Source organism: Onychostoma macrolepis, chromosome 03, assembly GCF_012432095.1.
Source record: "Onychostoma macrolepis isolate SWU-2019 chromosome 03, ASM1243209v1, whole genome shotgun sequence".
NCBI classification, from domain to species: Eukaryota; Metazoa; Chordata; class Actinopteri; order Cypriniformes; family Cyprinidae; genus Onychostoma; species Onychostoma macrolepis.
In genome coordinates, this window is record NC_081157.1 from 6375710 (window position 1) to 6402616 (window position 26907).

General features: G+C 38.3%; 1 protein-coding gene and 1 long non-coding RNA gene across 2 annotated transcripts; one reads left to right on the forward strand and one right to left on the reverse strand.

Moving 5' to 3' along the window:
• Positions 1 to 219: 219 nt before the first annotated feature.
• On the reverse strand, positions 220 to 1224 carry LOC131536675 (uncharacterized). The gene is made up of 3 exons (XR_009270039.1): positions 944 to 1224; positions 558 to 788; positions 220 to 469 (listed from the first exon to the last, which is right to left on the reverse strand). It is a non-coding gene; the product is annotated as an uncharacterized LOC131536675 (long non-coding RNA).
• A 2331-nt stretch (positions 1225 to 3555) lies between these two features.
• LOC131536666 (NACHT, LRR and PYD domains-containing protein 6-like) lies at positions 3556 to 4751 on the forward strand. Its single transcript, XM_058769712.1, has 3 exons — positions 3556 to 3639; positions 3945 to 4223; positions 4350 to 4751. The coding sequence occupies exons 2-3, from the start codon at positions 3965 to 3967 to the stop codon at positions 4418 to 4420; spliced, it is 330 nt and encodes a 109-aa protein (XP_058625695.1). The 5' UTR covers positions 3556 to 3639; positions 3945 to 3964; the 3' UTR covers positions 4421 to 4751.
• The last annotated feature ends 22156 nt before the right edge of the window (positions 4752 to 26907 follow it).

The following is a 26907-nucleotide window of genomic DNA, read 5'->3' on the forward strand; positions in this document are numbered from 1 at the left end:
CGCGGTTCTGAATGACAGAAGGCTGACGCCGGCTTTGCCGCACGTGCTTTTATGCTTCCTGGTCTCTGACGTCACCCGCCTATGACGTCGCGCCCTTCCATTGGACAGATTACACAGCAGATTCAGAGCCGGTCACGCAGGGGCGTTCCCAAAGCGTTGTGACGCAGCTCGAGTTCCCGAAGAGGAACTTGATGTCATTCAAGTGCCCAAACAATGCCTTTGTGTTAGGCCCTGAACAATTTTACGAGGTGGTGTCAGAACAAGCAGATGACACAGTGTTATGCAGGGTGTACACAAATCTACAGCCATATCTGACGACACCGTGTGATTCACGCCTCTATGGAACATACGTAGCTAACATCAGGCATTCTCAAATGCTTTGCTTAGAAAGAAAGTCCCTTCAGAGGAGGGCATTCATCGTGGAGGAAAACTACGGGATCAAAATTGTGGTGTCCATTCTTCATACTTTCTAGGATGTGACAAAAAATAAAATCACCAAAGATAAAAATAAAATAATAAAATGACAAGATAATGACAATTTGGGTGAAATTACATACTTGAAGTATTCCTTTGCTCCCTGAGCCTCTACATCCTTCAGCTTCACCCCTGAGTCTCCGCCTCCTGAAGCTTTGTCCCCTGTGTGTCTAACTGCTTCGGCTTAACTCCTGAGTTTCTGGGTCCTGAAGGTTTGCCCCTGAGTCTCTTCCTTCTGAAGATTTGCCCCACGAGTTTCTGCCTCCTTCTGTCATCCTTCTTCATGCTCTCCAGTGCCATTCACTTTTGAAAACCTAGATGTTTCCAGTACAACAAGAACCAACATTGGAAAACATAAATTAAGTATAAGGTTAGAGAAAGTAACCAATGATTGTCTATTAATAGGTTATTGTGTATGTTTCATTTGTGTTGCAAGCTGAACTTACAGATTTATCTAAACTTCACTTACAGGTTTATCTTCGCTATGTAGTCCTCAATTTCATTGAGCAAAATGAGGTTGAGGTGGCACCATCTTCGTGGCTCGAAAGGATTGATGGGGTAAGATTTAGTCCATATATGTTTTTATAAAACATAAATGATACACATTAATCAAGGTCAACTATATACATAGAAAACATTAAGCAAGCATCCTTGTCTCTGTCTGAAAGGTACTGTTCTGCTATTGGCCCAATTCAAATGTTGGGACCAAGGTCATAAAATGTGCCATTCCAGACAAATATCTCTGGACAAAATATGTCGTCAGAGTATATTCTGACACAGGCAAAGTATAATACCAGGATCTCAACTACTAGCAACCATTCCTAAAATATCAATTATTTATATAAGATTTATTAAACAAAATTTGTGATAATTTTGAGAACAGACAGTTACAAATTAGCAAGGTATCGGGCCCAAAAAGCAGTTGAAACTTCCCATGTTGAAGACTCAGATGGAAATAGTTCACAAAAAATTATACCACCAAGAAGATTTAGAGGTATAAAATCTGTGCTGACACTGTAAATAAGATACAGTTGTTGAGAGACAATTGCAGTTGTAACTTTTGTTTCTTGCAGAAGAAGAACTTCGGCCCACCAAACCTAGAAAGACACCACAGACAAATCGATGCAAGTATACATGCAAAACAAATGAATTTGGAATGATCAAGAAAAGCCAAAATGCATATATATGTATATGTTGTCTATATCTATATCTTCTTTAAATGCTAATTTTTTTTTACAGTTCTTGAGGACAGTGAATCATCCCAAGGTGAAATCATTATTATGTTACTGTATTCTTTATTTAATGCAAGGTTAAACAGTGCGAATAAATTATTCAGAACAGTACCCTCTAGCATATTTTTCTAACTGACAAAATACTGTTTATTGCCCTGTTGCGTTTGGCCCTGAAGATGAGATTTCCAGTTTGAGAGCAAAGAAAATAAACAAACGGCCAAGATCAACAGCAATTGCATCTACGTAGAAAGTTAACAAAAAGTAATCAACTGTTGATGATAATCTGAAATGGAATCGTCTTTCTATGTTGTGCAAAAATGATTCATGAAGGCCATAACATTAAAGGGATAGTTCACCTAAAAATGAAAATTGGTGTCATCACCCTCACCCTCGAGTTGTTCCAAACCTGTATAAATATATTTGTTCTGCTGAACACAAAGGGTTACAGACATTCTTCAAAATATCTTCCTTCGTGTTCAGCAGAACAAATATATTTAAACAGGGTTGGAACAACTCAAGAGTGAGTATGATCATTTTTGGGTGAACTACTCCTTTAAGAAATGTCAAAAAGTCTATGCTAATATTTTGTTTTATTTTGTTTTCAGCTGGGGAGCCTGATGAAGGTAAAGACACTATGATTCACTTTCATTTGTTTGCTATAGTCTGAAATTGTACTTATATATATATATATATATATTTTTTTTATTATTATTATTTTTTTGTCCGTGTTAAATGAGGAGTAACCAGTAAAAAAAAAAGATCTAATGTGATTTTGCCTGCAGCACCTTGCTGTGAGTACACTAAAATCTCAATGGAATTAAGTGAATTTTAAGGTTAAAGTCAGTCTATTTGTGTTATAATGTTGATTACTACAAAATTAAAAAATTCATTAAAAACATGCAAAACTCTAATAACTATTGTTACATAAAAATATTCTTGTTTTTAAAGATATTGTGTCATTATTTAAACAACATGCTAATAATAATGTTTTTATGGTTGTACAGCTTAACACTATACAGCTCGAGTGTGACTGTTGGACTAACAATAGGTCATTAATTCTTTAATTTAATGATTTTTTTTCTTGTAATGTGATTACAGTTCCATCTCTTTCAACAACACAACAGCAGCCACATCAGTCAGTTTCTGCCAACTGGCAGAATCAAGGTACACTACAACACACACACACACACACACACACGTTCGTTTTTGTGAAAAGTGGGGACATCCCATAAGCGTAATGGTTTTTATACTGTACTTACTGTATGTGCTATTGCCCTACACCAACCCTACACCTAAACCTACCCCTTACAGGAGACTGTGCATTTCAACTTACCCCAAAAAAACCTCACTCTGTATGATTTATAAGCGTTTTGAAAAGTGGGGACATGGGTCAATGTCCTGAAAAGTCACCTTCTCCTTGTAATACCTGTCATACCTTTGTCATTATACACATCTATGTCCTGACTTTTCACAAAAACGCACACGCACACACACACACACACACACACACACACACACACACGTGAGAAGAAACAGGTTTTCAAACGGTTTGATGCCACGGATGATATATATATATATGATGATCTCCCTGCAAAAGACTTTCTTCCAATAAAGGCAGTTATATATTTTAAGACTCTTTTATACTGTGTGTGAAAAATATTATATTATAAAAACAATTTGTAAATTATTTAAAATTAAAAACTCTGAACTACACAATCCTCAGTTTAGTGTTTATCGTGTGTGTGGATATTTTCATAGTTTCACTCGCATGTCTTGAATGTCTGGTTTTATTAGTTTTCTGACATGGTTGTTGTTGAACAGGTTATGAAGAAAACTTCCCCCTCCACAGAAACAAGCAGAAGTTATTTTGAAACTCCTTTCAAGACGCAGTTCAGAGAAGAAAAAAGAAACATCTTCATTGTCATTATTCATGGTTAGTAAATACAAATATAGTAAATATATTGATTTAAATATGTCATGTTCATTCTAGACTCATCAGACAGCATTGAGACACTGTGTACATCAGTAGTTTCTTGTTGCTAACAAAACAATTATAGGAAATTAGGTTGGTTGCAAATCAAAGCAATTATTTGATCCTTTAAAATATTTACAGCAGATTTACACAACTTTCTGATGCTTCAAATGCCACTACTCTCAGCTTTACATAATCTAAATAACATTTGGACACTTAGGTTCACAAGTGAAAATACTTCATATCTTTTTCTTCTTGTCCTGCAGCTGTGAACTGGTGAAGGACGATGGCGTCTCTTGAAGAGCTGCTTCTGAAGTCGCTGGAGGAACTGGAAAAAGAGGATCTGAAAACGTTTCAGTGGTATTTAGAGAAAGATCATGAATGCATATCAAAGTCTGACATGGAGAAGGCAGACAGGAAAAAAACAGTGGATAAGATGGTGGCATGTTTTGGACCAGAAGAAGCTGTGAAGATCACGGTAGGCATCCTGGAGAAAATAAACCAGAATGGTCTGGCTGAGCAGCTGAAGAAAAAACACAAGCCAGGTAACTAACGTGACTGACTGTTTACCAGTGTGATGGTTTGCCGTAAACCTCTTTCCTCTTTGCTGTGCTGATGTGTTTGTGTGATTTATGTTTCCCAGTGACTGACCATTTCTCTTTCTCACACAGCTCAGGCGGAGGCTAATATGAAGACATCTGCTCCTGTAGGAGCTGATACAAAACAGAGCTCGGGTAAGTAAAAATCACTGTCTGTACATGAAAACAAGAGAAATTATAACTGTAAGCAGCAATTACAGGGACAAGCACAAGAGTGGCAGATAAGACAGAGTGTACAATGCATATGGTTTACAATGGTCTAAAAGCCTTAATTAAATCTTCTTGTAATATAAGTGTTTTTTTTAAGTCCAATGCCCAATAGGTGGCGCTGCCACCAAATTGATTCAGAAGCATAAAAGCCTGATTACAGTCCTACATTTGCAACGGAATTCGAGTGCAAGTGATCGTCCTGCATTTTCATGTGGAAAACAGCAGGATTTACTTTTTGATAACATCTGTGATTCATGAAAAACCCAAAACCCAAATGGTAATAAATATTATTGTGGATAATAAAACTTAAAATGCATATTGCAGGTAAAAAAAAAATTCCAAATGAATATATAAACTTGTATGAAAATACCATATGAACCGTTAATGCAGGATTTGAAAATGTTTTACAAGACATGAGGGCACAAATTTAGAAGAAAAAGTGAGGCTTTCCTTGACAGTTCTTTTTTTTCAACATCGCGTCATATTACGTCACATAAGGGAGTCGTGTGCCGCGTGCTGCTGGTATTCAGTGGAGCGGGCATGAGTCTTTTTATTTCAGTTTATCATCGTCATGGTGAATTGTGTTTGTGGAGGTAACACTAACTCCAGCCTGTCAAGACATCGAGTCCACAGGTTTCCTAACAAGAAATAGGACGGTATCTTCCGGGCCTCGGTGTGTTTGTGCAGCTGAAGAGACGGGACTTCACTGATGCATCTGCTTCAAGAAACGTGGTGGTGTGTAACTTAACGATCACTTTACACCGGAGGATTATCATCCCGGCGATATGAGTTCCACATGGGATGCCAAAGCAAGAGCCTAGTGAGACTCGATGCGGTTTCTTCGGTGCACACAGCACCTTCATCGGGTCCCGGTCAGACTGTGGTTTGGACGCCGGCGGGAGACATGATGTTCACGGATCCGACAGAGTGCCAATGGATGACACCTCTACAGGACTGCAGCTTCCACTCCTAACGGAGATGCAGATGTGATGGAGGCCAAGTGGAAAAGCATGGTCAGCAGTGAACAGGGGTGCAAACTCGTCAGGGGTGAAAAAGGTGACAAGTTTGCACCCCTGAGTGAATGTGATCTAAACCTTTGCTTCCCAGACAGCAACATAGTGTTGGTCCAGATCCGGCCCACATCTGGCCCGTGTGAAACTCATGTGGGCCAGATGTGGGCCGGATCTGAGCCGACACTGCTTGCTGTCTGGGTTGCTTCTCCCAGCGTATGCATCAGGCCTCATGGAGTCCCTGAGAGAAGATTACTGCAGGTCACCACAGGCTCCACGAGAACACAGCACTGTCTGTCTTCACTACACCTGCTCCTTTTTCCAGATCACCCCAGAGGATCAACAAGATCAGGCTGTTGGTGTGTATCTAGCACAGCATTCACCATTTAACACACTTTAACAACACATTAGTGTGATGCCCAGACTGAAAGACTGTTAAATGTTTTTAAATGTGTCAGATGGTATATTTTTCTTTTGGTAGTATATGTTTGGTACATCTACAGTTACACACACACACACACACACACATATATGTGTATATATATGTTAGTGCTGTCAAAGTTAACGCGTTAATAACGTGTTAACGCAAAATCATATTAACGACACTAATTTTTTGAACGCGCGATTAACGCAGCGCGTATTTTCTGTTTGACCCATGGCCCAGCCCCTAGTTGGAGAAATGGAGATACACAGTGTTGCCAACTTAGCGACATTGCAGGCCCCTTTAGCGAATTTTTTTTCCCTTAAAAAAAGTGCCCAAACCTTATTTGGTTTCTGAGAATCGCCGGTACCGCTCTCCCAGCACTTGCGCGCACCTTTCTCTCTTTCTCTCTCTGCGTCTCGCGAGGCAGAGAGGAGCAGCGCTTTAATTCAGTTAAACACAGATATTATGTTGCTTCTCTAAGTTTACATGCAAGTATAGTCGAAATCACAGCACAAATATTGTCTTTATCTTATGTGTATTTGATTTCATCAGACGACGGCTCGATTATCAGGATTTTTGTGCAGATTAACATCTTGGACGGAAGAGCTGGTTATGTCTTAATGGGTCGTGTTTCAGTCATTTCATATTCATTCAGTTGTTTGACAACAGAAACAGTAAAATATTCGGTAACACTTTACAATAACAGTACATGAATTATCATGTACTAATACCTTAATTAATAATTACTTGACTATGAACTAATGAAGAGTTAAGACATGTATTAATCAAGAACTAATGAAGAACTAACTTAACTACGACATGAGTCATATGAATTACCGCATGAATAACACCACCTTAATTACATGTTAGTTCCTGCATGTTAGTTCATGTATTAATTAACACTTTGGGGTAAACTATATCAAACATGCTCTAGAAGAAAGATTCATGAAAATGGCACACTGCAAAATTGTTTATAAATTTGCCACCTGCAGCTATGTCACAAACATCAGTGAATGACAGTGGATTTCTTGCAATATTTACGTTTAACCGAACTCATCCAACACACAATGATGCATTCATAATTAAAAACAACTTCATCTCATCCTGTTTTGAGTGATTCCTTGTTAATGTATCATAATGTCATAACTTTACTTGGGGGCACAATATTATTAACTCATCATTAATTACTTATAACTTAACATGAATTCATGAGTTGTCAATGTATCATGTCATGACTTGTCTTGGAGGGCACATCTTTAAAAAGTTATCAATTACACATGTTTTATACATATTCAGTTAATCTAAATCAGATATTTGGTGTTTTTTGGTGGTTTGTAAAAAAGTGGACGAGCAGAGGTCATGTGGCTGCATTTGGATGGAGAAGGAACTGAACGGTAGGAGGAAGGTTAACATTTTGAAGGAGCAATAGTGGCCCAAAAGAAGAGCAAGAACTCAAGACAAACGTCTGATTTCAGTGCATTATTATGATATAAAGACAGTAAACCAATCCATAACATAACCATCATCTCTATGCTAACACTGATTTTAATTTGGAAAATCGCATCTGCTTAATGAATACGTTATTGTAGGAGGGCAGCAGTGGAATCACTCAAAACAGGATGAGATGAAGTTGTTTTTAATTATGAATGCATCATTGTGCGTTGGATGAGTTCGGTTAAACGTAAATATTGCAAGAAATCCACTGTCATTCACTGATGTTTGTGACATAGCTGCAGGTGGCAAATTTATAAACAATTTTGCAGTGTGCCATTTTCATGAATCTTTCTTCTAGAGCATGTTTGATTTAGTTTACCCCAAAGTGTTAATTAATACATTAACTAACATGCAGGAACTAACATGTAATTAAGGTGGTGTTATTCATGAGGTAATTCATATGACTCATGTCGTAGTTAAGTTAGTTCTTCATTAGTTCTTGATTAATACATGTCTTAACTCTCCATTAGTTCATACACAGGAAAACACGATGGACCAACACCAGCAGATGACATTGCACCCCAAATCATCACAGACTGTGGAAACTTAACACTGGACTTCAAGCAACTTGGGCTATGAGTTTCTCCACCCTTCCTCCAGACTCTAGGACCTTGGTTTCCAAATGAAATACAAAACTTGCTCTCATCTGAAAAGAGGACTTTGGACCACTAGGCAACAGTCCAGTTCTTCTCCTTAGCCCAGGTAAGACGCCTCTGACGTTGTCTGTGGTTCAGAAGTGGCTTAACAAGAGGAATACGACAACTGTAGCCAAATTCCTCGACACGTCTGTGTGTGGTGGCTCTTGATGCCTTGACCCCAGCCTCAATCCATTCCTTGTGAAGTTCACCCAAATTCTTGAATGGATTTTGCTTGACAATCCTCATAAGGCTGCGGTTCTCTCGGTTGGTTGTGCATCTTTTTCTTCCACACTTTTTCCTTCCACTCAACTTTCTGTCAACATGCTTGGATACAGCACTCTGTGAACAGCCAGCTTCTTTGGCAATGAATGTTTGTGGCTTACCCTCCTTGTGAAGGGTGTCAATGATTGTCTTCTGGACAACTGTCAGATCAGCAGTCTTCCCCATGATTGTGTAGCCTAGTGAACCAAACTGAGAGACCATTTTGAAGGCTCAGGAAACCTTTGCAGGTGTTTGGAGTTGATTAGCTGATTGGCATGTCACCATATTCTAATTTATTGAGATGCACCTGTCTGTATATATATATATATATATATATATATATATATAACCTGAGTGGTTAGCGCTCACACTACATGCTTACTGCGCCCAACTGAACCGCGCTCTGGCCCACCTCTTCCAACTGAGCCAGAGACGGCTAAACGAACCGCACCCGAGCGTGGCATGGAGCAATCATACTAGTCAAATGAACCAGGCTGTGGGGGTCAAACATGCTCAGGCACAGTTCAAAATGCCTAGTGTGAGTACACCCTTAGAAAAGCTGCATTAGAGGGAGTGGCAATGGCCATGAATACTTAGTGATTCACACTTGAGAGACAAAGGGCCTCCCATAATGGCAGGTATGAAAGAATGTAAGAAGAGTAAAATAATGGGTTTTTTGATTATTTGTATTTTATTTACAACACAGTATAATAACAATATAATCAGTGAAGGTCAAAGACACATTATTGAGCATACTGATCTAAACACTGAGGCTTGAACAAGGTCAAAAATAAAGTTACTACTACTACAACAATAACACACCTTTGTGCCATTCCTGAAAACAGATCCTGTTCAACTGTTGAAACAGGTAAACCATATGGTATTTTTAAGGTGTCTGCTGCTTCTTTCTATGATGAGTGAGTGTATGCGGTTTTTTTCAATTACATATGATTCATTTTCTAAATACCCTACATCATTAGGCACAAAAATAATACTTTCCCACCTCAGGCATTGAAGACCTTTTATTATTTCAGTTTTTTTTTTAAAGATTTAGACAACTTTTTTCTCAACTACGTAACAGACAATATGGGATTCTTTTAAAAATGATTTTACGACTTCCGGTCTACGTCTTTTCGAAAATGGACACATAATCCATTAGCTCCATCAATTTGCACGAAGTCGACGCCCCAGAGCCAGATATTAACCTCTTCCACTCTAAGGCATATTTTGGAATTCCGCCTGAATTTAACACACCCAAGTTTAAATATTCACCCTAGACACATACAGTGTAGGGAATTTAAAAACCTAGTGTCATTGTACAGGAAACCCTTCAAATTTACAAAATCAGATTGCAAAACGTCATAAATAGCATTGTATGCTTTTAAAATATTACGATAAACATAAAAAAATAGGCCTTTTTAAAAAAAAAAAATTTAGAATACTGTCTTTGAAAATCTGTGATTCAGGTTCTGTTTGCTCTGGGGACCTGCTGATTATATTGTTTGACTACACTATGTGCCAGTATCCACCAGAAAAAAAGATTTTTTCTCTATCACATTCTGAACAAGAGTTGTTCAAATATAACCGAAGGGAGGCAAAGTGTCATTTTTAGTGCATATATGTGTCCTTTGGATTTTTCTAATGCTCAAATGCAATTTACTAATATTACCCCAAAAATCCTACTTTTAATACATACTAAAGCACTTTACTTAATTATCGATTGATTTTCTTCATTTACATTCAGGTTTAATCTTTGTATCTGAGAAACGCAAAATGGCATAAAGGAATGAGACCAAGTAACATTGTTGGTGTTTTGTGAATAAAAGCACAACAAATTTATTCTCCTTTCAGAATAAAAAAACGAATCACTTAAAAACAGTCTTGTAGATTTTATGTGGTCTAAAACAGACCACTTGTACAAATTGAAACATAAATAAAAATGAGAAACTATAGAAATATGAAAGAAAATTATTTTGTTAACATTATAAAAATCTATGAAAACATTTATGAAACTCATTCAAAATAACTAATTAAATAACTCATTACATAACACAAACTTTTGTTTGTTTGTAAACTTTTTGCAAGTTGTTGTACATCAATATGCCTCCATCATCGATGTCCATCAGACCCGTGTTAGCACCAGACAGTTTTGTGTTTTACAAAGGGGCTCAATATAGCAGTGCTTATTTCCGAAGTGTGTGTCCCTCAATATGCCACCTCCTGAAGCAGTTTCGTCCTGGCACAGAGCACAAAGGCACCTGACATTTTGTGCAGTACATAGGTGTTTTTACCTGTTTTCCAGCCAGGTTGCACAAGGCACATCTTCTTCTTTCAGCTGTTCCGTCTGCTCCAAAAATTCTGGAAAGCATTTCTCATCTTCCACATATCCAGAGGTGGCAGCATTTGCCAACTCACACACAAGTGCCTCTCTGAAAGCCTTTTGGGTGAGTGGGGTCTTGCCCTGTTCTTTTGCCAGCTGTTGGTGTAAAATAAAACTATTCACCACGGCAATGTCCAGGAAATGGTAAAAAAATGTTTTGTACCATTTAGTCGTCTTATGCAAGACATTGTAGTAGCCGATAAGGGCATCAGAAAGATCCACACCTCCCATGTTCTTGTTGTAGTCTTTGACTGTGTCAGGAATTGGAATTTGCCGTGTACACCACCCACCTGTGGGATTCCTTGAATGCCTGGTGACCTTTTCACCGCTATATGCCTTGTGCATACTGGAGCACATTACGACCTCCTTGTGTCCATCCATTTGACAAACAGAAGCTTACCATCTCTGAGCCACCGGATCGCTCCTCTTTCTGCCTTTTGCTGAGGTCATTTTCTGGTTTTGGGAAAACCTTGACGGTTCGGACGTATGGTTCCACAGGCCAGTGTTTTTTTCCAGCAAATCCATAAAAGGGTTGGGCTAGTGTAGAAATTATCTACATATACCCGATAGCCTTGGCCTAATAATGGAGTATTCAGCAGATGCATGACAGAATCATAGCTAAGGCCTTTGCCTTTAACTAGTGAACCTTTACCTTCAGACACAAAGAAGTTCCAAGTGTACCCACATGTTGAGTTGGCAAGGACAAAGAGTTTGAAGCCCCACTTAGTAGGCTTGTCCTTCATGTACTGTTTAAATCCTACACGTGCTTTGGAAGCCACCATCCTTTCATCCACTGACACTCGTCGACCTGGTTGAAAGTACATCATGCATGATGTCAGTATGTCAGAGTAAAGTGGCTTAATTTTGAATAGTTTGTCGTAATCAGGGGTTCCTCTTTTCCGCGAGTTTTGCAGATCCTCTTCTAGGTTGCACAGATGGAGATTCCATGAGATGGCCAGAAATCTGCATCTGGACATCACTGACTGTGGGTACGGAAAACTGTAGATAGGTTTCTTAGCCCAGTAATCAACATAGGTCTTCACCTTCACAAGACCCATGTAGAGAACGAGAGAGATGTATGCAAGGAACTCAGAAACGGTCAGAGGCACCCAGTGGAATTTCTTTCCTGTCTCATTGCACCATAGCTATTTGTATTTTTAACAATGGTCTCTAAAACAGAGATCGTAAAAAAGAGCTGGAACAGTTGCAGCGGTGAATACGACCTGTCCACAGCCAGCTGTGGTCCTGGAATTCTCTTTGGCTGGAAAGGTGGCAGAACAGGATCTACATCCTCCACATTTAGATCATTCCACTTTAGTGCCTCGTCTGGATATTTTGTCCCCTGTGTAGAAGACTTTCCTCTGGTCTTCCTCCTGGAAGTCTGAGCCCTCTCTGGTGCCTCATATTCCTCATTAGAATCTGCACTGTATCACAAAGAAATAAGCAGTTTTGTAAACATTTGGTTGTTTTCACTGTAATAATAACATGTATTTCAAAATAATTTCAAAATGCTTATTTACTCAAACAGAATAATTGTATACTTCAAATTTAATTTAGCGAACAATACAGTTCAAAAGCGGCTTTCAGAATTCATCAAGTTATTAGAAAAAGCTAAGTAAAACTTATAACCACTATAGCACATGAAAACACAGTTCAAATTATTATTTATATACATACTCATCAAAATCTGGGTCACCAAACACAACACTGGCAGATCTCTTGGTCCCCTGTGCTCTCCTCTGCTGTCGCACAGCATGTGGATGTTGTGAAGGAAGGGTGGGTGTGGGGGTCTCAGGCCCATCTATGTTTAGTTCAGATGCGTCTTGGCTGTAACACAAAGTAAATGATTTTATATATATATTAGTGGTGGGCCGTTATCGGCGTTAACGTGCTGCGTTAACGTGAGACTCTTATCGGGCGATAAAAAAAATATCGCCGTTAATCTATTCTCAAAGTTGGGTTGGGAGCTGGGTCTATACTACGCAAGCTGTGATGACTTTCACCTTGATATTTTAGCCGGATGTATACCTAGCCGAATTGCACTGTAGGGGGCGAGAACGAGTCTTGAACCTGTGTGTATGCGTGCTAACATGGATGCAGCTATGAAGCCGCCGGGTTTGCTTCAGGAAAATGTATTTTAAGAAGCTTCCCAATGGAAATCGGCAAGTCATTTCTGTCTCTCGTTACATGGTCGCGCTCTCTGTATCGCGCACAGCGGAGTTCCGCCCGGTTCGCACACACACACACACAAACAAACGTAAGCGCGCACACAAGTGAACACACTCCCACTCCTATTTGTAAATATTAAGCCGCAAAACGTCTATTTAAATATGACTTCTGTGTGTCTCTGTGTTAATGTATGGCGCAGACGCCGGGTTTGTTCACTACTCATACAGAAGACCGCGTGACGCTTGCGGCGATATTAACGCCTGTCGCCTCACTAAATGAGGACATAAATACATGAACAACATCTCCAGAACTGCTCTGAGAGTCACTTCATGAGCATTTGACCGTTTCATTTGAGAAAAACTATCCTCATATCATATACACAGAAATGTAAAGGTATTCACGGCAACCCGTCAAAATAAAAGTTCGGTTTCACTTTAAGACATTGGGCAGAACGTAATAGGCTACTACTACTAAAACTATTAAAACCTTATCTTTAAGGAATACTCATACAATGTCTTCAATGTTATTATCAATATTAAATTCTTGATGACTGCTAGTTGTTTACTACTAGTAGTGAACTTATTCTGATCTACTTGGCAGAATTCAAATGAGCCATTTTAATCTAGATTAATTCCAAGATTACAGTGAGATTAATCTAGATTAAAAATTAATCTATGCCCACCACTTATATATATAGATATATATATATATACACACACACACACACACACACACACACACACACATACATGTATCAAAACAAAGATTTAGTCCAAAAAAACTAAATCAAAAAAGCTAAATCAAGTTTCCAAATATTCTGTCGAGTAACAATTAACGTTAGCTGGCTCAATTGCTGTATTTTTCAATTTCAAAATAAAAATAGAAATAGTAAAATACTTAACAGCATTGTAAATGCAAAATTATATGAACTTACCCGTCAAACGCAGGGTCTTCTCCCTCAAGAAAAGCGGCTTCCACTTCAGAGTCATAACTAGCATCGCTACACGATCCAGCGTCACTTTCTCTTTCAAGCTCTTCTAATATTGCTTCGACGCAAGTGAACACGTTTTTAGCTGCTTTTCCCTCTCCAGATGCCATTTTTTAATCAAAACGCTCGAAAAATACAAATATATCTATAAATTTTCTGTCAGTCGTCTCCATCACTTGTCATTCACTTGTTACTATTTACCGCCTATCATCAACAACAAACCGGTCGTGATCCGCCCACCTACTCCACTGATTCATTCATGAATTCATTGGCTGATTCAGCATGTGATTGGACTACTAGATAAATGATTGACATGTGATTGGAGAGCGGACAACCTCAGCTTTGAACACGTGCCTGATTATGTATATAATCGTCATGATTAGAGGACCCTTGCACGCTTTGATGATGATTTGTAGATCGCGTGTAGATCGCGTGTTTCTCCCGTCGAGCGCATTTTGTGTTCTGGACATCCGCGACATAACAGTGGATTATTTACCAAGAGGAGCTCACAGAAAAGTACAAATGGGCTCATTTGAAAGAAAACATCCTAGGGTAAAGATGATATAGTGTTTGTGGCTGATTTTAGCTTAGAGCACCTGTAATCGAAGCAGAAATGAGACGTTTGTCTTTGTTTTTTCACAGAAATCATATTTTACTGCCCGATTCTTATGGAGATAATGTGAATTATGATGTTAAAACAATAAAACAAACGACACAGTCACATTTCTGAGAATGAGAGCTTTCTTTTGATGTATGATTTTTCTGTTTTGTGAGGTACATAAAATATATATATTCATATTTACATTTCTGCATCGCCATTTTGGGGGAGGAGCTATTTTGTGACGATTGTTTTTTAAAGCTTTATATTCATTATTTGTGTTCCATATACACAAATATCATTATATTCTGTGTAAAGATGAGGTTTTAAGATTTTAAATGATACTATATATGGGGTGATAGTATCTCCAGAAACATAAAAAAAATAGGTTTAAATATAATGACGTAGCTCTTTTGCCCGCCCACGGGCAATCAGTGGAAGAGGTTAACAACTTTTATGTGCTGACAGAGTTATGGATGGGGCAAATATGGAGAAAAGGGGAAGACCAAGAAAAAACACTACAAAAGATGATGAGAACAACCCAAATGTACTTGAGCAAATTAGCGCGAGCGGTGACGGAGCACATGAGGGAGAGCAAATTAGCCTGGCGAAGATTCTTAACGAGATTAAAGACTTTCGACAAGACAGCCATAAACAACTTCAGGATATAAAAGAAGAATTGAACAAGTCTAATAAAAGAATCGAAGAGGCTGAAAATAGAATTGATGAAGCAGAGACCCGAATCCAAAACACTGAAGAAGTGCTGGAAGAGATGCTACAGCTAACTGAACAAATTGAAGCCAGGCTAAATGACCAAGAGGGTCGAGCCAGACGGTCAAACATCAGGATCTACGGCGTACCAGAAAAAGCTGAGGAGAACTCTTCTGACATGATTTCTTTCCTGGAGGATTTTCTTAAATCGACCCTGAATCTGAACCCACCAGTGGATCTCCAGATTGAACGGGCTCACAGAGCCCTCGCGCCCAATCCACCAACCGCAGCTAAACCATGCTCGATAATTGCCAAATTTCTCAATTACAGGACAAAAGAGTTGGTTATCAAAACTGCCTGGGAGAGGAAGGTGATCGAATGGAAAGGTAACAGGATTTTTTTCGATCATGACTACGCCCCCGATGTGCTGTGGAAACGGAGGAAGTATCAAGAAGCTAAAAGGATTTTGAAGGAACACGACATCAAATTCCAAACGCGATTCCCGGCCAGGCTAAAGGTGTTCTATTCTGAAGGCACAGTTCTCTACAATTCCACAGAAGAGGCAACGACTGATATGGAGAAAAGAGGTCTCCCGGTGACCGTACTCGGCACACCTTCCTCGCTGAGGGAGCGCGTTCAGCAGCTGACCTGGAGAAAGACCGGCAAGAAGCGCGGTGCACCTGCTCGCACACACCCATCTTACAAAGACAAACTTCTTGCATTCAGACGTTAGCAAACAGGCGATCTGTGAGTGAAAAGAAGTGTTCTTTTCTGTGGGGCTAAAATTGAAGGTACTCTTTTGTTTTATTTTAAAGCATTTTCACTGTCATTTTATTTTCTTGTTTTAAGTTACTCCTCCCGAGTCAAGAAAACATCTGTTTTAAGTGCAACTTATACCGAAGGAAAAGACGAACAATTTCTTGGTTGAAATTACTTTAATTACATGGGCCCTTAGTACGCTACAAGTACAAGAGGCTTATCCCATGGAGCATATTTATCATCTTTACTCATTTAAGGGTCGATATGTTGCGACCTCTTACTTGGAAGTCTTGACTTTATTTTTATTTCATTTGTTTTCGTTTCAGTTGGAAGTTTGGGTTGTTCTTTGTTACTTGTTGAGTTCATGTTCATGGTTAATTCAGAAGGGGGCGTTAATCGACGACTGTTATAAGAGTTTGAATAGGAGGGATCAAAAAGATTAAAAAATATGTGGAATAAAAGAAAATGAGTAATTACATAAAGGTAGCATCATATAACGTAAATGGGTTGCTTAACCCTGTAAAAAGAAGTAAGATTTTGACTAAACTTAAAAAAGAGAAAATCGAGATAGCATTGCTTCAAGAGACCCATCTCAATGTAACAGAACATAACAAATTGAACCGAATGGGGTTTAAATACATTTTCTCTGCTTCCTTTGGATCTGGACATAGGAGAGGGGTTGCTGTTTTAATCTCTAATACAATTACTTATGAACATCTTGCTGAAATAAAAGACAGAGAGGGTAGATACATAATGATAAGAGGTAGAATTGAGGGCAACTTGGTCACTATTCTTAACGTCTATGCCCCTCCAGGCAGTAAATGTTCTTTTTTTAGGTCTTTGATAGATCTAATAGCATCTGAATCGCAAGGCATCTTTATTTGCGGGGGGGATTTTAATGTTCTATTAGACCCTAAATTGGATTCTTCTAACACTTCCACTCAACTAACGAGTCCATTAAGAAAACAAATAAATACAATGATAAAAGAAATAGGTCTGATTGATGTATGGAGAGACTTTCATCCAGGACAAAGAGACTATACATATTATTCACACCCGCATACATCCTATTCAAGAATTGATTATTTTCTTGCATTTGGAAAAGACAAATTCAGAATTAAAAATTGTAACATAGGATTAATTGATATATCTGATCGCGCATTAATATCTCTTTATCTAAATTTTGAGAATAAACCCAAAAATACCCTCTGGAGACTAAATTCTGGCATCCTGAACAACAGAGCGAGCAGGGAACAACTTGTTTTAGAAATAGAACAATATGTGGCGCAGAATGATAATGGATTAGTACCCCCTACAATATTATGGGATGCAAGTAAAGTGGTTCTTAGGGGTAAAATTATTGCTATTATGTCTAAATTAAAGAAATGTAGGCTTGAAAAACTTAACACACTTACAAATAGCTTAAATAAATTAGAATTGGAAAACAAGAAAGGTCCTAATAAAAATTTGTCTCAGGAAATTAAGAAAATTAAAACAGAGTTGGACTACCTATATACTCAGGAAATAGAGAAAAAACTATTGTTTTTAAAACAAAAATATTATGAGTCTGGAGGCAAAGCAATGAAATTATTGGCCAGAAAATTATGTAAGCAACAGGCAGACGCGACAATACCAGATACAAGACCCAATATCAAAACAGCTATTACATAAGTCGGAAGATATTCAGAGAGTGTTCGAAAATTACTATAAAAAAACTCTATACTCAAGCTGTTACATGTCTGTCTGTCCTAGCCCTCGTCTTCCTTATTTGGTTCAGTTCCTGTCATCAATTAGTTCATTATCATTTAATTGTCTCCACCTGAGTTTGATCATGTTGTCTGCTCTTTTGTTCCTGCCCCTTTAAAAGCCTTGAGTTCTCCCTCTGTGTTTGTCCGTGATTATCAATGTTATGCGAATGTTAAGTTGTGTCAAGGTTATGTTTCTGTGATAGTATTCCGTTTTCTAAGTATCTTCATTAAAGAGCCTTTTTGTATTCGTCGCCTCCTCCCAATCCTTGGACACCTACACACACCGTAACACAAGCACAGACTGTAGATCCTATTAAAATCGACTCTTTTCTCATTCCATTAAAACTCCCTTTGGTTAGCGATACCTGGAATGCTAAATTAGATGGATTACAAGTTGTTTGTCTCTATACTACCTAATGAACTCCGATCAAACTGGCTACATGGGGGGTAGGCAAACGCAAGACAACATCAGACGGACTCTCCAAATTATCAGTCATATCCAAGATTCTAATTTACAAGCTGTCCTCCTAAGTCTCGATGCCGAAAAGGCTTTTGACTCGGTCAATTGGCTTTTTCTGAAGGGTATTCTTACAAAATTCAATTTTCATGAAAAATTTATTAAAGCAATTCAAAACATATATTTGAGTCCCACCGCGAGAATTAAAATAAATGGTAATCTATCAAATACTATTACACTGGAGAGGGGCACTAGACAGGGGTGTCCTCTGTCCCCTTTGCTCTTCGCTTTGTTTATCGAACCCCTGGGGCAGTGGATCAGAGAAAACTCAAAAATAAAAGGTATTAACTTCAAAGACGACGAACATAAAATAGCACTATTTGCTGACGACATATTAGTTTATCTAAAGGATCCAACCAAGTCATTGGTTGAGCTATTGAAAACACTACAAATCTTTGGGTCTTTTTCAGGACTTAAATTGAATATTCTAAAAACACAGGTATTAACCTTTAATTATAACCCCCCTAAACGAAATTAAAAAGGTTTATTCCTTAAAATGGGATCTTAAATTTATTAAATATTTAGGATTAAATATCCCTAAGGATATGAACAATTTGGAAAGGCTTAACTATGATCCTATTAATAAAAAAATAAAACTTGACATTGCAAGGTGGAATCTTTTACCATTTTTTAACATGAGATCTAGGATTGATTCAGTCAAGCAAAACATACTTCCAAGATTGTTCTTTCTGTTCCAGTCTTTACCTGTTTCCTTGCCTAAAAAGAGTGGGATAAACTGTTGTCCAGATTCATATGGCAAGGCAAGAAACCAAGGGTAAAATTTAAAACCTTGCAGCTGAGTAAAGAAAGAGGAGGGGTGGCCCTTCCATGTTTGCAAAAATATTTTTGGGCAGCACAGTTGAGATTAATTGTCTGTTGGTGCAACCCAGAATATCAAGCAAGATGGAAGGACATAGAGAGTGGTTGGTTTGACGAGATCCCTATTCAAGCGATCATTGCAGATGAAAATTTAATTAAAAATAAAAAAGAAAATCAATGGATTAAAGTAACGTTAAAAAATTGGTTTGAGATTATTAGAGAATATAATTTAAAGGATTCTGTGAATGTATTGAAATGGGCTTCATACGATTCAGATTTTAAACCAAATACTGTAGACTTGCGGTTTAGGCTTGGGGCTAAGAAGGGGATCACTGCTTACTGTACAATCATAGATAAAGGACAATTATTAGATTTTAATTCTCTAAGGATTTATTCAGATATCTTCAGCTCCGACAACATTTCTGTCATAAAATTAAAAAAGGGACTGATGGAGATCCAAATAAGAGTGCTCTAGTTAAAATATTCTCTTAAGCTTACAAGGCTGAACCAATGTTGAAGACTATTACTAATTTATATAGAACATTGATGGATTTACAAGGAGATTCATCTCTGTACATTAAGGAGAGATGGGAGAAAGAAAGTGGTATTACCATCTCAACTGAGGACTGGGAAAATATATGTAAACTACAATGGGCTACTTCTCGTTCTTCTTATTGGAGAGAATTTTGCTGGAGAAATACTATTCGGTTTTTCCTTACTCCAAAACAGAAAAATAAATTCCTAGGCAACTCAAATTGTTGGAGACTTTGCGGCTCTCAGGATGCTAACCATTTTCACATATTTTGGGACTGTCCTAATATCAGAGGTTTTTGGAAAGATATACATAATGTATTAGAAAAGATTTTGGACACTTCAGTTGATTTCAGTTTTGAGATACTTTACATGGGCAATTTGTCAATGGTTTCCTGGGAGAGGAAAAACAAATATATGTATAGAATAATTCTTGCTTCAAGTAAAAAAGCTATTACTAGATGCTGGTATAAACCTAATCCGCCACAAATACAAAACTGGATTGACATTGTAAAAAGTATTTTTATTATGGAGAAAATTACATTTTGTATAAATAACCAAAAAGATATGTTTGTTGACTTTTGGTCCAAATGGATTGAGTTTATAACTCCTATTGAACCGAATGTTTTTTTGTTATAGAACATATGTTTTGTGATTATATTTAAATATTGTGCCCACATCCCCCTTTCTTTTGTAAATAGTTTCTGCTATAATTGTAATATATTTTAAAGAGGTATGTTGATCTGTTTTTTTTGTCATGAAGAACTTTTTGAGTAGTTTTTTTCCCCCGAATATGGAATATAAGTTGGAAATGTTGTAAAAGTGACAAAGGTCATAAATGGATGTTGTGAATTGTATCTCTTTCAAATAAAATAAAAATAAAATAAATAAAAATGATTTTACACAGAACTTAAAACAAACATACTGTACAGTGGGGGAAAAAAATTATTTGATCCCCTGCTGATTTTGTATGTTTGCCCACTGACAAAGAAATGGTCAGTCTATAATTGTAATGGTAGGTTAGTGAGAGACAGAATAACGAAAAAAATCCAGAAAAATGCATTTAAAAAAAGTTATAAATTGATTTGCATTTTAATGAGTATGTAGCTCTTTTTACCCTTTCCTTTCCAGCTGTATAAGGGAGGGCCCTAAGTTCGTATGAATAAACTTGGTATTTTTTTCAACTTTGTTCTGAGCTTAGTGTGATGATTTACTCACTCTATTGGTTACTACATTCCTTGGGTTCCTTAAGCTAGGTGGTATTTACATACACAATAATGAAATGGGATTTTAGTGTTTCTCTTGTTGCTTAAGTAATTGTTTAACCATTAAGCAGTCTAAATATATATATCCTCTTGTATTAACTCAAAATTACACACAGAAACCGCACAAGGATCCTGAAATTAACAATTTACTGAAAAAAAAGTAAAAGAATCAAGCTTTAGGTTTTTTTAAATATGTAAAATAAAATAACAATTATGCAAATAAGCAATTGGACTACTACATTTTACTTATTCATTTTGTTGTAAACAGTCCTCTTTCACTCTTTGTAGGAATACACCTTTAAATTTCAGTATCCAAAGCTCTCTCAAACTTAAAAGACTCTTTAACCAAATAAGCCAGCATTATGAGCTCCCCCTTCAATTAACTCAATATAAAAGACTCAGTTTTCACGTTGTAGGCCTGTTTGATGCTGGGGTACGTTGTGGTAAAAAAATAAAAGTCCGGTTTTTGACCGGGTAAGTATTTGACCCCTTCGCAAAACATGACTTAGTACTTGGTGGGAAAACCCTTGTTGGCAATCACAGAGATCAAATGTTTCTTGTAGCTGGTCACCAGGTTTGCACACATCTCAGGAAGGATTTTGTCCCACTCCTCTTTGCAGATCCTCTCCAAGTCATTAAGGTTTTGACTTGAACCTTCATCTCCCTCTACAGATTTTCTGTGGGATTAAGGTCTGGAGACTGGTTAGGCCAGTCCAGGACCTTAAAAGTTGATGGTTTGTAATAGTATTTGTGATTCATTTGTGATGGTATTAGGATTTACTGTGATGGTTGTATTGTTTTTTTCAGCAGGGTTGCCTCATTGTTTTTATATAATGCATTCTAAGTCATTTTAAAGGCTGTTGTTGGCTTAGATTTGTTTTTATAACCACAAAAAATGTTATCTTAATACTTCTTTGTATATTATTATTTGAAGTAACAAAACTGGTTACCATGGCTACAAGAACCATGAATTTTATTTATTTTTTAATTTATTAGTGTTAAAACCATGGCTAACTTTCGTAAGGGAACATGAAAACTCGGAGAGAATATTAAATGTGTTGGTGGTGGTGAAATTATTACCGACATTAAAACACGTTATTTACCTCAACACCCAAAAAAAGTTTTACGGGATTATGAATGTAGTCTAACGTTACCTGACAGTGACGCATGGGCTTCGTTTTCATCTTTTTTTAAATTTTATTTTCTTGGGGCCGGATTGCTGATGTCTTTCCACGGGCATACCTGTAGTTGTCCATCAATTATGATCATTTGAATTCAGCCGCAAACATGAGGCGCGAGTGGGCGCCAATGCGGGAATGGCTCGTCACATTTGTTTTTGTTTTTTTTGAGCAACTGGGATGGTTCCCCCCTGGGAGTTGGTGCCCTATGCAAACTGTGTACTCTGTGTATAGGGAGCGGCGGTACTGTCAATCATTCATTTGCACTAAAAAGGATTAAACTTACTTTTTTTTTTAATTATTAGAACATGCTATAAAAGTTATACATCAGAGATAGACAATAGGGGTGCAGATATTTGAAAAGATTTGCAAAGGGTTAAAAAAAAACATATATATAAAAAAAAACAAGTAGTAGGTGTTTTTCAGTTTCAAAATTTTTCAATTAAGAACACAAATAAAAGGAGAATCCATATGCTTTGTAAACGTGTATGAGAATGAGTTTTATTGCCAGGTATGTTTACACATACGAGGAATTTGTTATAGTTACAGAAGCTCCACAGTGCAATAGAATGACAACGACAGGACAGGACGCATATAATAAAAAGAATAATATACAAAATGGCAAAAAAACAATATATAATATAGACAATTATGTATGTACAGGTATGATATGTGCAAATTTGAAATGCAACTAAGTATGTGTGTTAAATAAATAATGTATAATAGTGTTGTGTGTTCCACGTTTATTGTCAAATGTTCATGAGATGGATTGCCTGAGGGAAGAAACTGTTCCTGTGCTGCTCGTTCTGGTGCTCAGAGCTCTGTAGCGTCGACCAGACGGTAACAGTTCAAAGAGGCAGTGTGCTGGATGTGAGGGGAGTATTTTACCAGCCTTTTTGCTCACTCTGGATAAGTACAGTTCTTGTAGAGTGGGGAGGGTTGTACCAATGTTTCGTTCAGCAGTCCGGACTACCCTCTGTAGTCTTCTGAGCTCAGATTTGGTAGCTGAGCTGAACCAGACAGTTATTGACGTGCAGAGGATGGATTCAACGATGGCGGATTAGAACTGTTTCAGCAGCTCCTGTGGCAGGTTGAACTTCCTCAGCTGGCAAAGGAAGTGCAACCTCTGCTGGGCCTTTTTCACAATGGACTGAGGTCCTGAGAAATTGTGGTGCCCAGGAATCTGAATGACTCTACTGCAGTCACAGTGCTGTTCATGATGGTGAGTGGGGGGAGAGCAGGGGGGTTTCTCCTGAAGTCCATGATCATCTCCACTGTTTTGAGTGTGTTCAGCTCCAGGTTGCTAAGACTGCACCAGACAGCCAGCTCCTTAACCTCTTGTCTGTGGTGTCATCTGCAAATTTCAGGAGCTTGACAGAGGGGTCTTTAGATGTGCATTCATTTGTGTAGAGGGAGAAGAGCAGTGGGGAGAGGATGCAACCCTGGGGGGCACCAGTGCTGATCGTACGGGTGCTGGATGAGAATTTTCCCAGCCTCACTAGCTGCTGCCTGTCTGTCAGGAAGCTGTTGATCCCCTGACAGACAGAGGTGGGCTCAACATCCCTGGTCTGTCTTGAGGATGCAGGATGAAGTGCAGTACCATGTTGACTGCATCATCCACAGACCTGTTTGCTCTGTAGGCAAACTGCAGGGGGTTCAGTAAGAGTCTAGTGATGTCCTTCAGATAAGCCAAAACCAGTCTTTCAAATGATTTCATGGCCACAGATGTTAAAGCCACAGGTCTGTAGTCATTAAGCCCAGTAATTTGGGATTTATTTGGGACGGGGATGATGGTGGAGCATTTGAAGCATGAGGGGACTTCGCACAGCTCCAGTGATCTGTTGAAGATGGGGGCCAGCTGGTCAGCGCAGGTTTTCAGACAGGCTGGTGTCACACTGTCTGGGCCTGGTGCCTTCCTTCTCTTGTTCTTTCTGAAGACCTGACGTACATCATCTTCACTGATCTGCAGTGCAGGAGGGGGGAGAGGGGGGTTGCAGGAGTTGTGAATGGTGTTTTTCAAACCTGCAATAAAACTCATTCAGATCTTCAACAAGTTGTTGATTCACCTCAGTGCTGGGGGATGGTGTCTTCTAATTGATGATGTCTTTCAGACCTTTCCACACTGAAGCAGGACCACTGGAAGGGAATTGGTTCCTTAGCTTTCCAGAAAAATTCCTCTTTGCCACTCAGATCTCCTTTTCCAGTGAGTGGAAAAGGAGATCTGGCCTGTTTATACAAGACTTTGTTCCCCTTCCTGTAAGCATCTTCTTTGGCCTGACGGAGCTGTCTGAGTTTTGCTGTGAACCATGGTTTGTCATTTTTGTAAGTTAAATGAGACCTGGTAGGAATGCACATATCTTCACAGAAACTAATATATGATGTTACAGTCTCTGTGAGCACGTCCAGATCGGTGGCAGCAGCTTCAAAAACAGTCCAATCAGTGAGGTGGAAACAGGCTTGTAAATCCCACTCTGCTACATTAGTCCATCTTTTGATAGTCCTTAATACAGGTTTAGCTGATTTCAGTTTCTGCCTGTAGGTTGGTATGAGATAAACTAAACAGTGATCAGAGAGCCCCAAAGCTACCCGTGGGACAGAGTGATATGCATCATTTATTGCTGTGTAACAGTGATCCAGTATATATTACTGTCTCTGGTGGGACATGTGATGTGCTGTCTGTATTTTGGCAGTTCACGGGAGAGATTTGCTTTATTAAAGTCCCCTAGAATGATTAAAACAGAGTCCGGGTGTTGTTGCTCAGTCTCTGTAATGCCAGGCTCGCGTGCACTTGCGGAGTAATGTAATCACTCGTGAGAATGAACGAGCAAAACTCCTGCGGCGAATAGAACGGCTTACAGTTAATGAAGAGCGCTTCTCGATCGGCACAGCACATCTCCTTTAACACTGTTACATCTGTACACCACCTTTCGTTGATGTAAAAGCATGTCCCTCCGCCACACGATTTCCCCATTGATTCTGCGTCGCGATCCGCTCTAAACAGCTAAAAGCCTGCAGATGAAGCGCACTGTCCAGAATGGCGTCATTCAGCCAGGTTTCCTTGAAACAGAGCAGCAGAGTTTGAAAAATCCGGGAGAGCAGAAGAAGTTTGACTGTTTTGTTGGGTAGAGAGCGGAGATTCGCCAGATGGATGGTAGGCAACGGCGTCCGAATTCCACGCTGTCTGAGCTTCACGAGTGTGCCGGCTCGCTTTCCCCTTCTGCGCTTCCTGAAGCGATTGATTAGCACCGATGCTCAGCCAACTGCAACATTCAGCAAAATGTCCAAATAATTGAAATGCGGTAAAAGATTTTGTGGTGTTCGGCCGAATGTTCAGCAGTTAATCTGCTGAAAAACTGATCGCGTTTGAGAAACAAAAAAACAGGAAAAACGAACAAAAACAGTACAAACACTGGAGAGCTAAGCACTGTGGCTGCCATGTGCGGCGCCATCTTAGATACAATATATATAGTTGCATACATATTCCACCCCACTGTGTATAGTCAGTTAACTATTATTATGTATTATTCTTAAGATTGGACTCCATCTGGTCTCAAAGATCTGGAGTCTAAGGGAATATGTTATTTTTTCCATTTCGTAAATTACCCTAATTTTTCAGATCCACTGTTCATGTGGGTGGGTCTGATTTGAGCCATTTAGATGTGATGCATTTTAGGGCTGCAGAAAATAATATTTGAAGTAGATAATTCAGTCTCCTTTCCCTTATGCCCTCAGGTCTCACAACAAAAATAGCCACTGCAGGATCAAAAGGAATGTTAATACAAAATATGGGTAACACTTTACAATAACAGTACATGAATAATCATGTACTAATACCTTAATTAATAATTACTTGACTATGAACTAATGAAGAGTTAAGACATGTATTAATCAAGAACTAATGAAGAACTAACTTAACTACGACATGAGTCATATGAATTACCGCATGAATAACACCACCTTAATTACATGTTAGTTCATGCATGTTAGTTAATGTATTAATTAACACTTTGGGGTAAACTAAATCAAACATGCTCTAGAAGAAAGATTCATGAAAATGGCACACTGCAAAATTGTTTATAAATTTTCCACCTGCAGCTATGTCACAAACATCAGTGAATGAAAGTGGATTTCTTGCAATATTTACGTTTAACCGAACTCATCCAACGCACAATGATGCATTCATAATTAAAAACAACTTAATCCTGTTTTGAGTGATTCCACTGCTGCCCTCCTACAATAATGTATTCATTAAGCAGATGCAATTTTCCAAATTAAAATCAGTGTTAGCAGAGAGTTGATGGTTATGTTATGGATTGGTTTACTGTCTTTATATCATAATAATGCACTGAAATCAGACGTTTGTCTTGAGTTCTTGCTCTTCTTTTGGGCCACTATTGCTCCTTCAAAATGTTAACCTTCCTCCTACCGTTCAGTTCCTTCTCCATCCAAATGCAGCCACAGGCCCTATGCTCTTCCACTTTTTTACAAACCACCAAAAAACACCAAATATCTGATTTAGATGAACTGAATATGTATAATTGATAACTTTTAAAGATGTGCCCCTCCAAGACAAGTCATGACATGATACATTGACAACTCATGAATTCATGTTAAGTTATAAGTAATTAATGATGAGTTAATAATATTGTGCCCCCCCAAATAAAGTCATGACATTATGATACATTAACAAGTCATGAATTAATGTTACATTAATGATAAGTTAATGATATTGTGCCCCCCCAAGTAAAGTCATGGCATAATGATACATTAACAAGGCATGAGTTTGTTAGTTAGTCTATGAGTTGTTAATGATTTATTAATAATGTGTACAGTCAAGTAAAGTCCAACGTGATCTCATGATAATTCATATGTATTTTACGTAAAATGTGGTTCTATAAAACGTACGTTTACTTACGTTTTTACAGGCACT